The sequence below is a fragment of the Sciurus carolinensis genome, chromosome 1, assembly GCF_902686445.1.
Source record: "Sciurus carolinensis chromosome 1, mSciCar1.2, whole genome shotgun sequence".
NCBI classification, from domain to species: Eukaryota; Metazoa; Chordata; class Mammalia; order Rodentia; family Sciuridae; genus Sciurus; species Sciurus carolinensis.
Window position 1 is genome coordinate 43569902 of NC_062213.1, and position 18963 is coordinate 43588864.

Genomic DNA, 18963 nt, shown 5'->3' on the forward strand with positions numbered 1-18963 from the left:
ATATTAGAAGTAAATATGAATGCAAAAACTGGTTCTTTGAAAAAACTAATAGTAAAAGGGATATACTATTAGGTAATAGAGAAAACTGGCTGGCAATGGAAGGGGGTGCATGGAAGATTTACTTTGAAGATTAATTAAATATTTAATATTTCAGACATACTAATAGGTACAACCAATAACATAAGGCACACCTTATGAAACCACCACCAAACATAAGAATAAAAGATAGTCCAAACATTTGAAGCCCTTTTGTTCTTGTTCATTACCAATTCCTCCAGCTTGCCACTAACTTGAAGTTTTAGTTTTTATTCCAATGTACTTTATAATTTTACAATATATCTGCCCCTCAAATTTTATATTATTTTGCATTTTGGAAGCATGTAAGTGCTATTTTACTGGGGATCTAACCCAGAGCCTCACACATTCTACACAAGCACTTCTACCACTGAGCCACATCTCCTGGCTTTTAGATTATTTACATTAGAAGACACAGACTTGTTCATTCTTACACCCGTTATATACTCTTATATAAATACACTGTGTACTTATTTCTTGTGTAGTGGCAATCAGGTTTTCAGTTCTTGTCCAAGTATAAAATGTGTATGAACATTCTCATATTTGTAGGTATTTTGGGGGGATGTGCACGAGTTTCCCTAAAAGAGGGGTAGGCATATGTTATTTTACTTGCTATTTCCTAAGTTCTCTACCAGGGTTTTTGCCAATTTAGATGGCCAAACAAGCTGTGTGCATGCATTTCCAGTACCTGCAATGTTCTTCAGCACATGACAGTTTTTTAACTGACCTCCTTTTTATATCATTCATGACATTTTCACTTACACAATTCTTTGAATTTTATTTCAATGAATCCTCACAATCATCCTAGGCGTTAGGTACTATTCTTCACATTTTACAGATAAGAAAACAAAAAGAGTCTCCGTTTGCTGAAACAATTTTCTTTTCTTCTTCTAAAACTCATGCTTTATTTCGCAACTTCGCTCACTGCATCTCCAGAGCTAGAAAGGTTGCTTTTGAGACGGTACAGGGGGCCGGTCCTCCAGAGTCGGTAAGTTCCCTCCGCCAGCCTTTCAAAGCCCTCTCCACCCACCCCTCCCCGAGGTCGTCGTGGCTCCGTAGCGCTACAGAGCCACACGGTTTGGACCACTGGATACGCCGTAGTTTCCTCCTCCTCCTCCCCGCTCCGTCCCTCTGGGCTTTCAGAGGGCGCCCTTCGCCGCGCTGGAGAAGGCGGGGTTGGCCACTTCAGGCAGCAAGGCGCGTCGGGATAGGCCGAGGCTCGAAGCGCTAGGGCTGTGATCGCCGGAAGTGCTTCCGTTTCTCCCTCTCCGGAGCAGCTGTCTCCGAGGTTGGAGCGCTGCCCCGGAAGTCCTCCCCCCGTCCTCCGCCCGCGGCAAACATGGCGGTGGACTCGGCGATGGAGCTGCTATTTTTAGATACTTTTAAGCATCCAAGCGCTGAGGTAAGGCTTAGCGACTTGATTTCGACCCTACTCTTCGACTTGAGGACTTTCACAAAAAAATCGTTAGCGTCCTGGATTTTTCCTCTTACCGATTGTCGCTTTAATTCCTCGTGCACACACACCCCATCCCCCAGCTTGGGTGTGAGCTCCGCGTCTGAGGGAGGGGGCTGCAGACCCTTCACTTCCTTGCTTTAACTTGCATCCCGCTCCCCGCCGTCTTGCTCGAGTTGGCTGCTTTGCTGGCATTACTTTTTAGTGTTATTATTTTTTTTTTTTCTGTCAACTTTGGGCCTTGAGAAGGGTCGAGGTTCTCAGGTTTACCTGGGTGCAGGAGGTGTCTTGGGCCGCTGGTCTTTGACAGGAGTGCAGGAGGCTGAGCAGCTCCCTCTGGCTTCGTGGTTCCCGAGTTAACGACGTTTCTAAATTCCTTCTCTTAGGTTCTTCTTCTGATGGAAGTTATGTTGCTCAGCTGTGGTACACTTTCGGCTCGGGATTGTAGTGCTCTCCAGTTTGTCACGAAACTTTTATAGTTTGAAAAAGATTTCACACATTAGGACATAAGATGCGTACGACGTCTTTGTGTGGAAAATATTTAAAAGTAGGAAGCATTGAGAGAATCGTGTCAAAATTGTTTTCAGAAAGCAAATGTATTGCCTGAGGGGCGAGGGCAGAGTGTTTTGTAGCAGTGTTTCTGTGCCGAATCCTTAGGGGCTCTTAAATGTATGATGCTTGACTATAGCTGGTTAACTACAGGTTTCTGAAAGCCGGTCAAAAATGAACTTTCATGAAGTCCGCAGAGAAATTGCGGGTGTGTATGTGTGAGCAAACCTCCCCTTTTTCTGTCTTAATGTAAATCATTTTAGAGAACTATTCTTTCTTCGAAGTTTTTTTTTTTTTTTTCCTGGTACAGGGAATTGAACCCAGGGGCGCTGTACCATTGAGTTACATCCCCAGCCCTTTTTATTTTGAGAAAGGGTGTCACTAAGTTGCCCAGAATATCCTCCAACTTGTGATCCTACTACCTCAGCCTTTCAAATTAGCTGGAATTACAGACGTGAGCCAACAAGCCCAACTAGACTATTTCTTTTCTTCTGTTTTTATGAAGAGTATATTCTTGTATCAAGCTCCATGAGGACAGGTAGACGTCTCTTATTCTTGGTTGTATTTCCAGTGCTTCAACAGTATCTTGGAAAATGTGGGTGCTCAATAAATGTTTGAATGCAAAATGTTTGAAATAGTCTTTCTTTCATGAAACAGTGATGATATGGGAAGTGGTTGGTTCTTTGATCTTTTTGTTTATTTAAAAATTATTTTTAGTTATTGATGGACCTTATTTTATTCATTTTTTATATGTGGTGCTGAGAATTGAACCTGGTGCATCACACATGTGAGGCAAGTGCTTCACCACTGAACCACAACTTCAGCCCATTGATCATTAACAAATGGTTTATAAGTCAGTAAAAGTCAAACGTTTAGGAAGTTTTGGGTTAGTATATCTTACTGACAGTGAAATAATATTTGACCTTGCATTCCATGTTGGTCAGTTTGCATGGTTTGTTTAATGACTGCTATACTCTGACTGCAATTCCAGCTAAGTTTTAGAAAACCCACAATAGCAGCAGTACTTTAGCAGAACCTGTCATGTACAGAAGTAGAGAACAGGTAAATATTTGAGGAAAGCATATGATGAATTAGTCCTGTACTAGTCTAGTTTAGGAAAATAGGCATTCATTCATTCATCACTTAATCAATCTATTATTCCTTCATTCATTCTCAGACAAACATTGCAGGCCATTGAAGACAGGTCAGGTAGTAAATGCAGTCCTCTGGGGATGACTAGGAAAGCTTTAGTAAAGGTCACATTTGAAATAAGTCTTGAAGGAGAAATTTATGGGAGCTAAGATTTTTTTTTTTTTTTTTTTGTACAGGGGATTGAACCCAGAGGTGCTTTCCACCCAGCTATATCCCCAGCCTTTTTAAATTTTTTATTTTGAAACAGGGTCCCATTAAGTTTCTTAGGACCTTCTAAGTTGCTGAGGCTAGTCTTGAACTTGTGATTCTCCCTCCTCAGCAACCCCCCCCCCCCCAGTCCCTGGGATTACAGGTGTGTGCTGCCATACCTGGAGGAGATAAGAAATCTTGAAATGTTTGTTCTCAAAAATTCATAACTAACTTGGTTGTGGGGACGTGGACCTGTAGTCCCAGTTACTTGGGAGAGTGAGAGCCTGGGTGACATAGTGATATACCATATTAAAAAAAAAGTTTATAACTGAACTGATTGTAGATTAGGTCCACAAAATTAACATTCTAGTTAGAATGTGACAAGTACATAAAGAGGCACAATGGGATTCCTTGGAATTTACCATCTTGTTTCAAAAATGCTTCTCATATTTTAACACCAATTGGTATTTAACTTCCTTTGTGACTATAAAGGCTGCATGATTTCAGAAGAGATACTCTTCTTTTGAGAGTATTAGGAAAGACTTCATCAAGGCATTTAGCAATATGAACTTGGTCTTTGGTGGAAAGGGTATGTATCACAGCTGTAGTTAGGAAAGGAGCATATTTTACTGGAATAGTCAGTCATTTGGATATACTCAAGGTAGCAGGGTGATGTGGCACCTGAGGGACAGTTCAAAGCCAGATCATGGAGCTCTTTGAATGTTCAATGAAGGATTATAGATCTTTTGTACAAGTGGAAAGTTTGTGAGCAGGCAAGTTATATGATTAGTGAACTATATTAGGGGAATTAATTGATTGGTAGTACCTAAATTTATTCAGGGAAAACAGGTGTCCAAATCAGGAAGAAAAAGTAAGACATGATAAAAGGTTGAGGTAGCAGATGGGAATTAATGCTTGTTAGCCTTTGTTGAATACTTTTTTTTCCCCGTGTTGGGGTTTGAACCCAGGGACACTTTACCACTGAGCTACATCCCTAACTCTTTTTTATTTTATTTCGAGACAGGGTCTTGGTAAGTTGTCCAGGTGGGCCTGGAACTTGCCTTCTTTCTGCCTCAGCTTCCTGAGTAGCTGAGATTGCAGGCATGCACCACATTGCCTGGCTGAATTCTTTCTTTATGTGAGACAGTATGTTGATTATTAATTTTTTTTGTTCTTTTTAGGTATACACCACAGTAGGGTGTGTTTTGACATATTATGTATACATGGAGTATAACAGTCTAATTAGGATCCCATTCTTCGGGTTGAACATGATGTGGAGTTTCACTGGTCGTGTATTCATGTATGAACATAGGAAAGTTATGTCCAGTTCATTCTCCTGTCTTTTCTGTTGTGTGTTGGTTATTTAAATAAATTACCTCTGATTCTTCCATCTGTTTTGAAAAGGTAGTTATCTTCATTAGATACAGAAGATGAAGCCTGAGAGGTTAGGCGTCTTTTGTAAAGTGACATAACTAGATTAAGATATCCAGCATGCATTTTCCTGCCGTGGTATATGCTTACCCAGTGGGACTGAACAGGAAGGAATACCTACAATATACACTTTGGATATAAAATTGATAGGATGGAAACTGAATATGTGTATTTAAAATGATAGATTCTAGTTTTAGAGACTAGGGAACTGGTGGGGCTGTTGATAGTGCTGGAAGAGTCTGGAAGTGAGTTTGATGGGAAAAAGATAATTTTAGCTTTTTTTTTTTTTTTTTTTTTTAAGATTTTTGTATTGTAGGACTGCAGATTAAATGTAGGGCCTTGCTAGACAAGTGCTGTACTGTTGAGCTATGTGTCCATCCTGATAGTTTTAGCTTTTTATGTGTTTAGTAGTAAGATTTGCCCAGTAGGAAGTTGGGAATCTGTTTAAAATTATTTATGAAAAATACCTTTTTTTTTTTTTTTTTAAGTATTGATGATTGAACCCAGGGGTGCTTTACCACTGTGCTACATCCCAGTCCCTTTTTATTTTTTTAATTTTGAGACAGGGTCTCATCAACTTGCTTAGGACCCCACTAAGTTGACAAGACTGGCTTAGAGCTTTCAATCCTCCTCTTCGGCATCCTGAGTGGTTGGGATTACAGGCATGTGTGACTGCAGCTGGCTTATGAAAAATACTTTTGAAGGTGAGGGTACAGCTGTAGGAGTGGCGATACAAGTAAAAATAAAAAGCTATTGCCCTTGTTCTCTAAGGAATTTGTAATCTGGTAGGGAAGGTAAACTTTTAGTTACCTTAAAGGGATCTGAGTGGTGCTAAATGAATTACAAATTATGTTTGTGGTTGGTATGATACTCTTATAAAAATGAAAAAATAAATATTTTAGTAAATTTGAATTTCATTCCAGAAAAATTAGAAAATGCAGTAAAGCCTATGCTTTCATAGTACCACCTTTCTCAGTGACAACTGTCATTAATACTCTTTGCTCATCATTTATTTTACAACAATCTCCTTTTCATCCATAAAGAAGTGTTAAACATTTATAAGGTCAATCCCCTGATTTCAGAATATAAGCAGTTAAATTTATTAACAGATCTTGATTATGAGGAAATAATGTTCCAATAAGTGACTAAAACACTTAACATTGGGAATCAAGAATGCAAGATACAACTAAAATTAATATAACATATTTGAAAAATTGTTTAAAGTCAGTCTTAAATAAGAGTAACTGGTAAACAAGTACGAGTGGAGAAACACTGTATTTTGATATTCCTGTTGATATAAGTGAATTAATTTCCTTCCTTTCTCCCCAAACCTATTATAATCAGTATTTACTTAGAATTTTGTAGGAGTAATTAAGTTTTCTTTATACTAATGTTTTCCACACCTTCTAGTGAATATGACTATGCTTAAACATATGTACCCACTTCCTACATTAATGTTCCAGTAGTTTTGTAGTTTCTGTTTTCACCTTATGTGTTGTGCATCCTTATAAATTGAGAAATTCACATATATATCAGTTAAACAGTAAGCTTCATTTTAAAAAATTTTCTTCTTTTTTGACTAGGTAATACATGTATGAGGTACAAATTCAAAAGGTACAAAAGGGTATATAGTAAAAAGTCTTTCTCTCATTCCTGTCCCCTAGCCATCCTGTTTTCTTTTCCTTAGATGTCTTATATAATATCATTTTAAATTATCTGCATATTTCCTTAAATGGTGATACTATTATTTATGTACTAAATTCTCATACGTTTAGGTTCTGACTTTATAAAGAGTGCCGTGATATTCTTGAGTCTGAATTATTTTATACATTTTTATTTCTTTAATATTACTTTTAAGAGTGGAACTGTTGGGTTAAAATATAGTCTTGGGGGAGTGGTCAGTGTTGGAAAGTCCTTCCTTTTTGTGGTCGTTTTAGAGTTTATGAAACCAATTTTCAACTCATCTGCAGAAGTGATGACAGAGGTGATGGGAGCAGATAAGATAGCTAAGGCAGAGGGTAGAAAGAGTACGAAGTTCTAAGAGATGGAAGAATAAGGAGCGGGAGGCAGCTATGCTGTGACCTTTAAACACACAGTAACTCCTGTGGATGAATGTGTCTCAGAGTCATGGAATCTGACTAGTCTATTCTTCATATTTCTGTTACCTCCCTGATCATAAACCTTCCATGATTTCCCATTGTCAACCTGCTTTAAAAAAAAAAAAAAAAAAAAAAAAAACTCTCTGAGAACAATTTGATCACCTTTAAGCATCTATTAAATGTACTTCATTCATTAAAAAATATGCCAAACATTGTGAATATACAGTAAACTGAGACTTGGTTCTCATCTCCTTGCAACATATACTTTAATGTAGAGAGTTAAAAGAGGCAATTATAGTTCAGTTTGATAAGAAACTTTGGGTACACAAGGGAGAGATGCTTAACTAGGCTTAATCAACTTTCTCTTGAAAGTTGTAATCCCAACTTCTCCAGAGGCTGACACAGGAGGTTCACAAGTTTGAGGCCAGACTTTGCAAGTTAGTGGGACCCTGTCTGAAAATAAAAAATAAGAAAGAACTTGGGATATAACTCAGTGGTAGAGCTTGGGTTCAGTTCCCAGTAAAGAAGAAAAGAAAGTTGACATCTACAAGGATTTGGGACATAGGGGTATCAGAAGATTCTAAACAGGGAGAACAGCGTAAATGAGGGCATGAGGTTGAAAAAGAGTGTGGTATGTTAGGGGTGTAACTTTGGAGTGATTAAGGGACCAAGCTTATCTCTAAGACCTAGGAATTTGGCTTGGCTATAGGAAGGAGCAGGGGAGCGATATATTTATAGTCTAGGAAGACCATGTTGCAGTAGGATGGGTCGGAGGGGAGCAAGAAATCCCAGTTAGGAGAATCATTCTTGATATAATTCAGATTAGAGCAGTATAGTACATTGAACTAAAGGAATGACAACAGTAATGAAGGGAAATAGAGATATGAGAGCTATTTAGAATATAATCACTAGGAATTGGTATTTGAATGAATGGGTAATTTAGATGAGACTGAGAAACAAAAGATGATAATTTCTTGGGCATTGGGTGGACAATGGTGCCATCACTGATGTAGGGGAATTAGGTTTTGGATTGCTGCGTTTGTGATGCCTGAGGGACATTCAGGTGGAGATGCCTAGTGGGCTATCCTGTATAACAGTCAGGGGCTCAGGAGAGATGTCCTAGTGGACTGTTGTGTATAACAGTCAGAGGCTTAGGAGAGAGGTCCTAGATAGAGATACAGTTGTGAAGTTGCCTTATGACTGTGGATGAATTATTTCTTGTAATTCTTTCTGATGGTTATGCTCAGCTACTGTGCCCTACATTCCTCCCTCCTTTTGCTCTCTAGGCACGGTAAACTATGCTTGCAATTTCTTGAACCTTCCAAGTTCTTGTTTACATTCTTTTTGTGTATGCTTTCTCCTTTTGCCTAGAAAGCGCTCTTTCTTCCACTGATTCTTGTTTTCCTAGAAGACTTACTTAGCCTAGGTGCAAATTCTTTGGGGATACCTTCCCTGACACATCTTTTCTTCCCCCCAAAATGGTTGCTCAAAATCTGAGCTAGGTAAGTACCACTCTGAGTTTTTCAAGCATCTTGTCTGCCCTGTATGTATCATGGCAGTTTCTCTTTTTACTATAATAAGTTGTTTGTTCCTTAATGGAAGAGATTGTGTCTTGACTGTTTTTCCTTAGAATCCAGCATGCCTACCTGTGTGCGGTGGCACACACCTATAATCCCAGCAGCTTAGGAGGCTGAGACAGGAGGATTGCGAGTTTAAAGCTAGCCCCAGCAATGGTGAGGTGCAAAGCAACTCAGTGAGACCCTGTCTGTAAATGAAATACAAAATAGGGCTGGGGATGCAGTTCAGTGGTCTAGTGTCCCAGAGTTCAATCCCTCCCCCCCCCCCAAAAAAAAAAAAAAAAAAAAAAAAAAGAATCCAGAATACCTTAGAACATAATAAACATTTAGTAATGATTAAAAATAAATGTTTAATAAGAGTGGTAGCAACTAGTAAAGAAACTCTTCTGTTTATAAACAAAATATATTTTGAAAGACTTTTTAAAATTGTTAAATTAATTTTTTTAGGTCCACAGTGAGTATACCCTAACTATTGCTAATACCATTGATTAGCAGAGGAAAGGGTGGAGAGGAGGATAGAATTGATAAACTTTTGTTTAAAGTTTCCTTTGTACATATAAAAGCATGTATAACTGTGTAAGCCAAGGAACTTCTATATAGTAAAGTTCTTTAAAGTAAAGAGGTTGTTACCAGAGGGAAATATAGCACCAAAGTTAGATATATTATACTCATTTCTTTTATATAAATCTAATGTATTTGTTGACTATCTAAAGTATTATCATAATAATTGGGATACAAGTTCAGCTCTAACAAAATCAAACATAATGGCTTTACATAAATAGAATTTTCTCTTTCAGTAATCTAGTTGAAAATAACCTAGGACTCATATAACTGTTCTACAGCATTGGGGACCCAGCTTTCCACCTGTATTGTTCCAGTTATTCTTACAGTATTATCTGCATTCTTACAGTATTATCATAACATCTATATTCTAGAAAGGGTGCAGAGCATTGGAAGAAAAAGTGGAAGATAGGTTCAAAAGTCTGAACCTTCTCTTTAAGGGCATGACCCAGAATTGCCTACATCATTTCCATTTATATCAGTGAATTTAATAATCACATGTTCACATTTGTGTCTTGGGAATCTGGGAAATAGCCTTTGGTTCAGTTGTGCCCAGCTAAAACTTCTCTAGAAGAAGAAGAAAATGGGTATTAGAGAACAATTAACAATCAATCTCACTTTACGTTCATCCCATTTATTTTATTCCAATGTGAGTTTAAAGTACAATTGAAGTGTAAGCATTTTTGTTAGATTTCTATACCTATATATTATAATCTCCAAGTTTAAAATGCAAAATTAGGAAGTCATCCGTTACATTTCCAGGGAAGACTAACCTGAACATTTGTTCTTTTGGTCTGTTATGATGGGCATGATATTCTTTGCAGCTGGAAGACTCAGCCTTTCCAAGTACAAATAAAGTGAACCATTCTTCTCATGGTGAACTTTAACTACAAAGTAAAATGATGGTTGATTGAACTTCTAGGAAAAGATGATATAAAATAATTCAAAAAAAGTGAAATTTTTTATGATTGATCACAAGAGCTGCATTTGTATAATTGTGTCAATAGTTACATAGGGATAAGAATATATTGAATATAATTTATGCTATCCATTTAATTTTTTTGGTTGGAATTCTTCAGCTATTCAGTATCTTAATGATTTCTCTGATCCTTTGACATTATTTGGTATGTAAAGTTTAGCAAAGTAAGCTTATTAAGTACAGCTCTGCAATCATCTATAATTCAGAAATTCAAAAATTCAGAATTCTAAATTTTTAAGTATTATTTTGAAAGTAATAAAACCTTGAAACTGCCCTGAATTCATTTTTGACTGTGCAATCTAATTTGAACTAATATTTTGCTAGTTATAATCTTTATTTAGTGTGAATGCTGATACATTTTGCTGTAGACATATTGTTGTTTTGATTATAAGATATTGATTGTCCCAGAAGCCACTGGAATTCTTAAGTAATATGTAGTATTTGTATCATAACACCTTTCTAAAGATTAAAAAAATCAGGATTTTGAAAAGCAGCTGGCTCCAGATTCACTTAAGAGATTATGAACTATATTCATCTAAGCAAAATATCAGCAGGGAGATAATGCACTGCAGAAATGTTATATTAATTGAGAGACTTAACAGGTGCATTTTATCATCAGCCATTAAAAAATGATTTATGCAGCATTGTAAAATATTTAATGATATGGAGTTTAAGGTAATTTGTGATGTTTCGAATGAGAAAAAATTAAAAGATGAGTTTGTTTTGAATTGGGAAGCATTATTTTGCTTACAGTGTGTCTCTTCTCCCCCTCCTTTTTAAAAGCAAAGTTCTCATATAGATGTGGTTCGGTTTCCATGTGTGGTTTATATCAATGAAGTCCGAGTCATACCCCCAGGAGTGAGAGCCCATAGCAGTCTACCTGACAATAGAGCATATGGGTAAGTCACTTTCATTGCAAAACTGTTTTTTGACTAACGACTGTCTCATTAGAAACTTTTTCTTGTGGATATGGGTATGTGTGTGTGGTGGGGGGTGGGGCTGGGGTGCTGAGGAATCAACTGCCAGGCCTCACTCCTCATGCTAGGCTATTGCTTTTTTAGAGCTACATCCCCAGCCTGTGAAACATCTTTTTTTTTCTTTTATTCTTTTTTTATTTGTTCTTTTTAGTTTTTACATGACAGTAGAGTCTATTTCGACATATTTGTATAAACATGGAGTATATCTTATTCTAATTAGGATCCCAGTCTTGTGGATGTATACAGTGTCGAAACTTACTGTGATTGAAGCTTATTTTTAAATGTAAAATTTTAAGTACTATTTTGCAAGTAAGGGTCACTCTGCATTGTAATTGTAACTCTTAAGTTTTCTATATAATGCCTGTATCAAAATAAACTTAAAAAGTGGAATTATTTGACCTAAGTTGTAGGTGAGATTTTTAAAAATTTATCCTTTTTTTAAAAAAAGGTGATAGAAATGGGCTTACATTTTCCAAAATATTCTGGGATAACATAATAGAGTGGAAAAAGTGTTTTTAACTTGGTTTTTTTCCTTGAAAATAAATAAGAATGAGTTTGAATATTTAGATTTTTTTTTTTTGTACTGAGAATTGAACTCAGGGGCATTCAACCACTGAGCTACATCCACAGCCCTTTTAGAGACAGGGTTCCACTAAGTTGCTTAGAGCCTCACTAAGTTGCTTAGGCTGGCACTGAATTCAAGATCTTCCTACCTTAACCTCTTGAGCCGCTAGGATTACAGATGTGTGCCACCACACCTGGCTGTAAGTGTAATTTTAATACATTATTGTATTTAAATTTTTTTATGATACCAGTTTTCATAACTCAGTGGCGATCTTCTTAGTTCAATACTTGTATCTTTTTATAAATTTGTGACTTCAAATGAGCCATTATAAGTAGTAAGTAATTATTTGGTACTTTCTCTTTCTTAGGTTCTGTGGTAATTAAAATGTAAGACCGGGGCTGGGGAGATAGCTCAGTCGGTAGAGTGCTTGTCTTGCAAGCACAAGGCCCTGGGTTCGATCCCCAGCATCACAAAAAAAAGACTGTAAAATGTAAGACCATCATCTCTGACATGGAGCTATAAATAACTTTAACAACTGACAAAAACAGAGGACTCTAGTCTTTTTTTGTAACATGAATAATCATTATTTTAATACATGGATTAGAGTTATAAGCCAAATTTTGGTTATAGAAACGTGTCTACATATAATATCTTACATTAATTTTTAATTTATAGCCTTGATATTAGTTTTATGTGTCAATACCATATTTCATTCTATAGATGCTATGGATAACTCAATTTCTATTACATAAAAGTGTTAAACCTACTATTTGATGGTCTTATGAGACAGAATCAAAGTTAAAGGCTCATTTCTTCCTAATTGTGAAAAATAGTTGTTTACTTATAGAAATAATCATGAAATCTTCAGAAGTGCTATTCAGAAATTAACACATACAAAATAAAACAATAAGAATGTTTAAAGGTGTTTGCAGTGGCACAACCCCGTAATCCTAGTGGCTGGGAAGACTGAAGCAGGAGGATTGAGAATTCAAAGCGAGCCTCAGCAAAAGTGAGGTGCTAAGCAACTCAGCGAGACCCTATCTCTAAATAAAATACAAAAAAGGGCTGGGGATGTGGCTCAGTGATCGAGGGCCCCTGAATTCAATCCCCGGTACCCCCCGCAAAACAAAATAAAACAAACATTTGATGTTTTAAAATAATTTGCTTTATATCTTTATTTAATTTTTAGATAATTTGCGTTATATCTTTTTCTGCTTAAAAATATTAAAACTCATGTTTTCTTATACATTTCTTCCTACTTTTCTTATAGAGACATGTAGAATGGAAAAGATAGGGTAATGATAGCATATACAACAGTTTTCTCTAATTACACTGCTTTTGACCAAGAAAGGTCTATTAGTTATCTATTTCTCTTTAACAAATAGCAGCAGATTTTTGCAGTCTGAAACAATAAAAAATTATTATCTTATGTTGTTTCTGAGGGTGTTTTAGAGTGGCTTAGGTGGCTCAGATTCCCTCCTGAAGTGGTTATCAGGGAGCAGGTCAGAGCTACAGTCTCAGAAGGTTTGAGAGAGGCTGCAGAGTTTACTTGGAAACTCACTCATGAGTCTGCTGTCAGGAGACTGCAGTTGCTTGCCAGGAGATCCACTCTATGGGATCCATTCTTACATCATGATATGACTTCTTCCAGAGGGAGTGATCTAAAAGTGAGAGAGAGCATGCTCAGGAAGGAAGCCACACTCATTGTGTTTCATAACTTAGTATTGGAACTGACACTATAGCTTTTACCATATTCTATTGGTTACATACTATAGGACAGTGTGGGAGGGGATTATACAGGTTGTGAATACAAGGAAACAGGTCAATGGGGGCCATCTTGGAAGCTGGCCACCATAGCAGGCAAAATGGATTTCTGTCATTAGCTACAGTGGATATGAATATTTATTACATTTTCCCTCCTATCTCTCTTCCTTTTTCTTAGCTAGGATTAGAGGCTTATTCATGTTGTAATAACTCCAAATATGAAAGTATCAGAAACATCTTTATACATGATTAATATGTTACAGAAAAATAAATCATTTATGCAGTAATACAAATGTAAGAATAGGAAGCCTGGAATCTCAAGGTTGAAAGTAATGTTAGAGTGGTGGCACATGCCTGGAGGATCTTGAGTTCAAAGCCAGCCTCAGCAGCTTATTCAGGCCCTAAGCAACTCAGTGAGACCCTGTCTAAATAAAATACAAAATTGGGTTGGGGATGTGACTCAGTGGTTGAGTGCCCATGAGTTAAATCCCCAGTACCAAAAAAAAAAAAAAAAAAGGTGTTAGAGAGCCAATAATATTTATGCAACATACATCACAATAGTGTTTTTTCTATTATATTTCATTAAAATTCAGAAATATGAAGATAAAATTCCTGTAATTGTTCCATCCTGAGAGAATCCTAGCATTTGTTATATGTGTGTATATTCATGAATGTTTGTATATGTAATTTGCTATTTTTTCTAAATATGCTTTCATGTAAATTTAGATATTTTAGAGTTACTAAGTTATAATATAAAAGTCTAGTGCAAATTACCTTCAAAAAAAATTTTTTTTTTTTTGATGGTGCTGGGGGTCTAAATGGAGGCTCTCTGCATGCTAGCAGGTGCTTTACCACTCTACCATTATGCTATACCTCCAGCCCAATCTTTGATTTATTTATTTATTTATTTTTTGTACTGAGGATTAAACCCAGGGGCACTTTTACCATTAAGCTACGTCCCAAGTTCTCTTCTTTTTTTTTTAAATATTTTTTTTAGTTGTCGATGAACCTTATTTATTTATTTATATGGGGTGCTGAGAATCGAAGCCAATGCCTCACACATGCTAGGCAAGCACTCTATGACTGAGCTACAACCCCAGCCCCCCAGTTCTTTTTTATGTTTTATTTTTGAGTCATGGTCCTGCTAACTTGCTGAGGGTCTCACTACTTTTCTGAGACTGGCCTTGAACTAACCCAAGTAGTTGGACTTACAGGTATGTGCCTCTGTACCTGGGAATTTTTTTTTTTTCCCTGGTCCCAAGGGTACTCTACCTCTACCACCGAGCTACACACCTAACTCTTTTTATTTTTTATTGAGATAGGGTCTTGCTAAGTTTCCAAGGCTAGTTACCAACTCCTGCCTCAGCAGCTGGAGTAGCTGGGATTAGAGGCCTGTGCCACCACTACTGGCCTCCATATTTGATTCTTTAAATTTTTTTTCAGTGACCAAGACCTGAGCCTTTGGGAGTTCAAAAGTTTTTTCTTGAGACTTTGAAGGCCATGGTCTAGTATGAAGAGGAAGGATGGGAGGAAGACAGTAGAGTTGCTGGGCACATAATGGTTGATTCAAGTAAAGTAAATGTGTGCTGCTACTTTGACTATACTACATACTAATTTGTATTTTCATTTTTTCATATTATTTGAAGAATACTTTTATAGTATTAAGTATTATTTGAATATGTGATTTATAATACCTGCATAGTCTATAATGAATGACTGCTGTAATTATAGGGCCATTAGATGATTTTTAGTTTTGAAGTTACAAGTAATAGCATGTTTAACATGCTTTTGAAAAAGTCTTTGTTTGATATCAGTGTTTCCATAGAAACCCTTCCTAGATAAAAGTGATAGGAATATTTTTTTCAGGCTTCTGAATTTTATTGCCACATTGCTTTTCAGAATGATTGATTGTACTTCTATCAGAAGTTCACGAAGGAATCTCTTTTGTAGCACTTTTTTTATGCAAATGAACAATAAAGTGTGTGATGTTTAAAATCAAAATTTTAGTTGAGCCTAAGGAATTTCAGTCAAGGGTGCTAGATACAGTATCTTTACATTAAGTATAAGAAGATTTTAGTCTAATGCAAATTGAATAGGATTAAATCTTAACTATAAAATCTACCAAAAAAAGAAAACTTGAAATAGGTAAATTACTACTATACAAATTTTAATTTAGGCTTTATAATTATTTTTGCTGGTGAATGGGACACTAAATATCACAATAATTATTTGTCTTTAAACACATTAAAACTTAAAATATTTAAGGTAATTTACCAAGTAGCAGGTGAAGGATGATTAAAATGATCTTGATTTTGATTTTGATGATTACATTTTTATTTTTGAATTTTATTTATTTATTTTATTTTTTTGTGGTGCTGGGGGTTGAACCCAGGACCTTGTGATGTGAGGCATGCACTGTACCAACTGAGCTATATCCCCAGCCCTAAATTTTTATTTTTAATAATTGTTTATTTATTGGAATTGAATCCAGAGGCACTTTACCATTGAGCAACATCCCCAGCCCTTTTTATTTTGAGACAGGGTCTTGCTAAATTCCTAAGGCTAACATTGAATTTGTGGTCCTCTTGCCTCAGTCTCTAAGGCACTGGGATTACTATGTGCACCACTACACCAGCCTATTTTTAATAATAAAGTGAATAGTTGATTACTTGTGAATTGAATATGGGTAGATTTCATTAAATACCATGATTAATTGCATATTTTAGTTATTTAAATCCTAAGAATGTTATATCCTAATTCTAGGATTGCTCTTAAATTTGTACTTGCTGTATTTTTGTATTAACATAGAATTAATTGTTAGAAAGGCTGATATTTCTACCGTTTTTGCATTTGCAGGGAGACATCTCCACACACGTTTCAGTTAGATTTGTTCTTCAACAATGTAAGCAAACCAAGTGCCCCAGTTTTTGATAGGTTGGGAAGGTATGTACCTGCTAAGTAATTTCATCAGAAATGTTTCATTCTTTAGATGGAAGTAAAGCCTTTTTCTGGTTGTAGACCTGCATTCCAGGGTTTAATTTTTATTGATTGCAATACAAAGGAAATGTCAAATTTCTAAGAAGATGTTGAGTTGACAGAATAAAATTTTACATGTATGAAACATTAGCCAACTTTTGTTTACTTTTTACTTGTATGTGCATTTCTTATGCACATGCTACTGTCACATAATTCGTTAGTTATCTAATTTGGAAAAGATTGTTTTTTGATTCTTAAATTATGTAAACAGGAAATTATATAAACAAATGAGAGTTAATATTTTGAGTGTGTCTTTTATATTACACTACTGCACAATTTGAAATTCCATAGTTACATTTTATAAAATAAGACTTTATTAATAGATGTCTCCTTTTTGGATTATCCAATACATACTAGATATTATTAGAGCTGGTTGTTAAAATGTCTACAATCAAATTGACCACTAAGTGGGTTTATTTAGAACTCATTTTTACAGATCAATAAAGTAAAAAAATTTTAAGACAGTTTAAAAATGGAAAAATTTCTGTTCCTTTCTGTAATTAGAAGCTTCTTACACCTTGCTCTTTTTTTTTTTTTATTGCTTCTTATTTATTATGAAGTTGATAATTTAACCTTTTCTTTTTTCTGATTCTCTTTTTTATTGTATTGCTGGGGATTGAACCCAGGTCATTGTGTATGTTAGGCAAGCACCATACCACTGACCTATTTTCTCTGCCTGACCTATTTTAGAGGACGGGGAATCTAGATAACCTAAATAACTATTTTTTTCATAAGGTAGTTTGTTTTATGTCCATACTTGATAAAAATAGAATGCTTGCTTGCTTTCATTTTGGTTTTGGAAATTGAACTGAAGGCCTTATGTATGCTAAGCATGCATTCTACAGTGAACTGCCCCCAGCCCTTGAGTGATTAAAATTTTTCTTCCTAGTATACATTATTTTTAAGACTATACTGGTGCAATTCTCTGCTCTAGCTCTACGTTATAGTCACCCAGAGTGCTTTTAAAAATACCACAAGCTGATTAGACCAGTCCACAGGAGTATGATTTATACTTTTTCTTGATAAAGTTTTTGGGGCAGCAGGTTTAACCCAAATTTTGTGCTTTATTTAATCAAAACAAAAAATCTATTACTTGGTATATTGAAATAGTTGAATTTAGAAAGATTTCTTCATGATCTGTGATGTTCAGTTTTTGAGTCTGTATATTTATTTCTATTATTTTGGCAGCCTGGAATATGATGAGAATACATCTATCATCTTTAGACCCAATTCAAAGGTAATTGTGGAAGTCAGTTTTCACCTTGTTCACTGCTATTCATTCTCATTATCATTCACAGTTTTTGATCGAAATAAATCAGTGCTGCACAATGTCATTTCTTGTCTGTGTCCCCTTGCATCCAGAAGCTATTTTAAAATGGAGCAAAGACATTACAATGTCATTCTCTACCTAAGGTGTCTAAGAGTATTTTTCCCCTTAATTTATATATGAATCTGAAGAGGCCAGCATTTGTGCCTTTCCTTCTTTTATTTAATGGACAAGTTCATTTTACATTTTTTCCCCATTTTATATTTTATTTTGAAAAAGGGTCTTGACAAGTTCCTTAGAGCCTTGATAAGTTGCTAAGGCTGGCTTTGAACTTGGAATCTTCCTGTCTCAGCCTCCCGGGCTACTAGGATTACAGGTGTTTGCCACCATGCCCCGCTGGGGTCTTTCTTTCTTTCTTCCTTCCTTCCTTTCCCCTTCCCTTCCCTTCCCCTTCTCCTTCCCTTTCCCTTCCCTTCCCCTTCCCTTCCCTTTCCCCCACATATTAATACTTGGGATCACGTGTAGTTTAAAAAAATTTTTTTTTAGTTGACAATAGGCCTTTATTTTATTTATTTATATGTGGTGCTGAGAATCAAACCCAGTGCCTCGTACTTGCTAGGCAAGCATTCTGCCGCTGAACCACGACCCCAGCCCTGAGGTTTGATTCCTAAGACAGGTTCTTCCAACACTTGAATGTTCTTATTTGTTAAAAGGGAATGATAATGTTTGTTTTGACCACCTCTCATATTTATTGTGATCATCTAGCAATTAATGTAGATAAGCTCTGAAAAGCAAAGTTGTTAAATTTATTTTATAAGGAGAGATTGAAAGTTAATGGCATTGATAAGTCTGATCTTTTTAGGAGAAATTTTCTTTACAAAGACAATTCGTTTGATGCCTTTGGGTATCCATACTTTCAAGTGCACCATGGGTACACAAAATATACCTCTGTTTATAATTTGGGAATTTAAGAAGAATGCTATACAATTGCATGGACTTTATTTTTAAGACTGGGCACAAAAAATTGTGATTTTTGTTTATCTCTGTGACCCCTTAGCTACTTGTTTAATTTGCTAATTAGCAATAATTTCCACTTAATTTCATTCTTATTGCTCTTTGTTGGGTCTGGTTACACTTTTTGAATAGGGTTAACAAAAAGCATAGGACCGGAGATATACAGTCTTAGGCCAGGTTTAGATATGGAAACCCTGGAGTGTCATATAAAAACTGAGCCTCTGGGTGAATTTTGCTAATGTGACCTTTTGCATCTTTAGCATGTTGTGAAGTCT

At 36.0% G+C, this 18963-nt stretch overlaps 1 protein-coding gene across 1 annotated transcript in view; it reads left to right on the forward strand.

Moving 5' to 3' along the window:
* Positions 1–1396: 1396 nt before the first annotated feature.
* Positions 1397–18963, forward strand: part of Virma (vir like m6A methyltransferase associated) — a 57429-nt gene continuing 39862 nt past the window's right edge. Inside the window, 4 exon segments of the mRNA XM_047563252.1 lie at positions 1397–1477; positions 10849–10964; positions 16228–16314; positions 17596–17644. Coding sequence (XP_047419208.1) covers positions 1415–1477; positions 10849–10964; positions 16228–16314; positions 17596–17644 — 315 coding nt within the window. The 5' untranslated portion in view covers positions 1397–1414.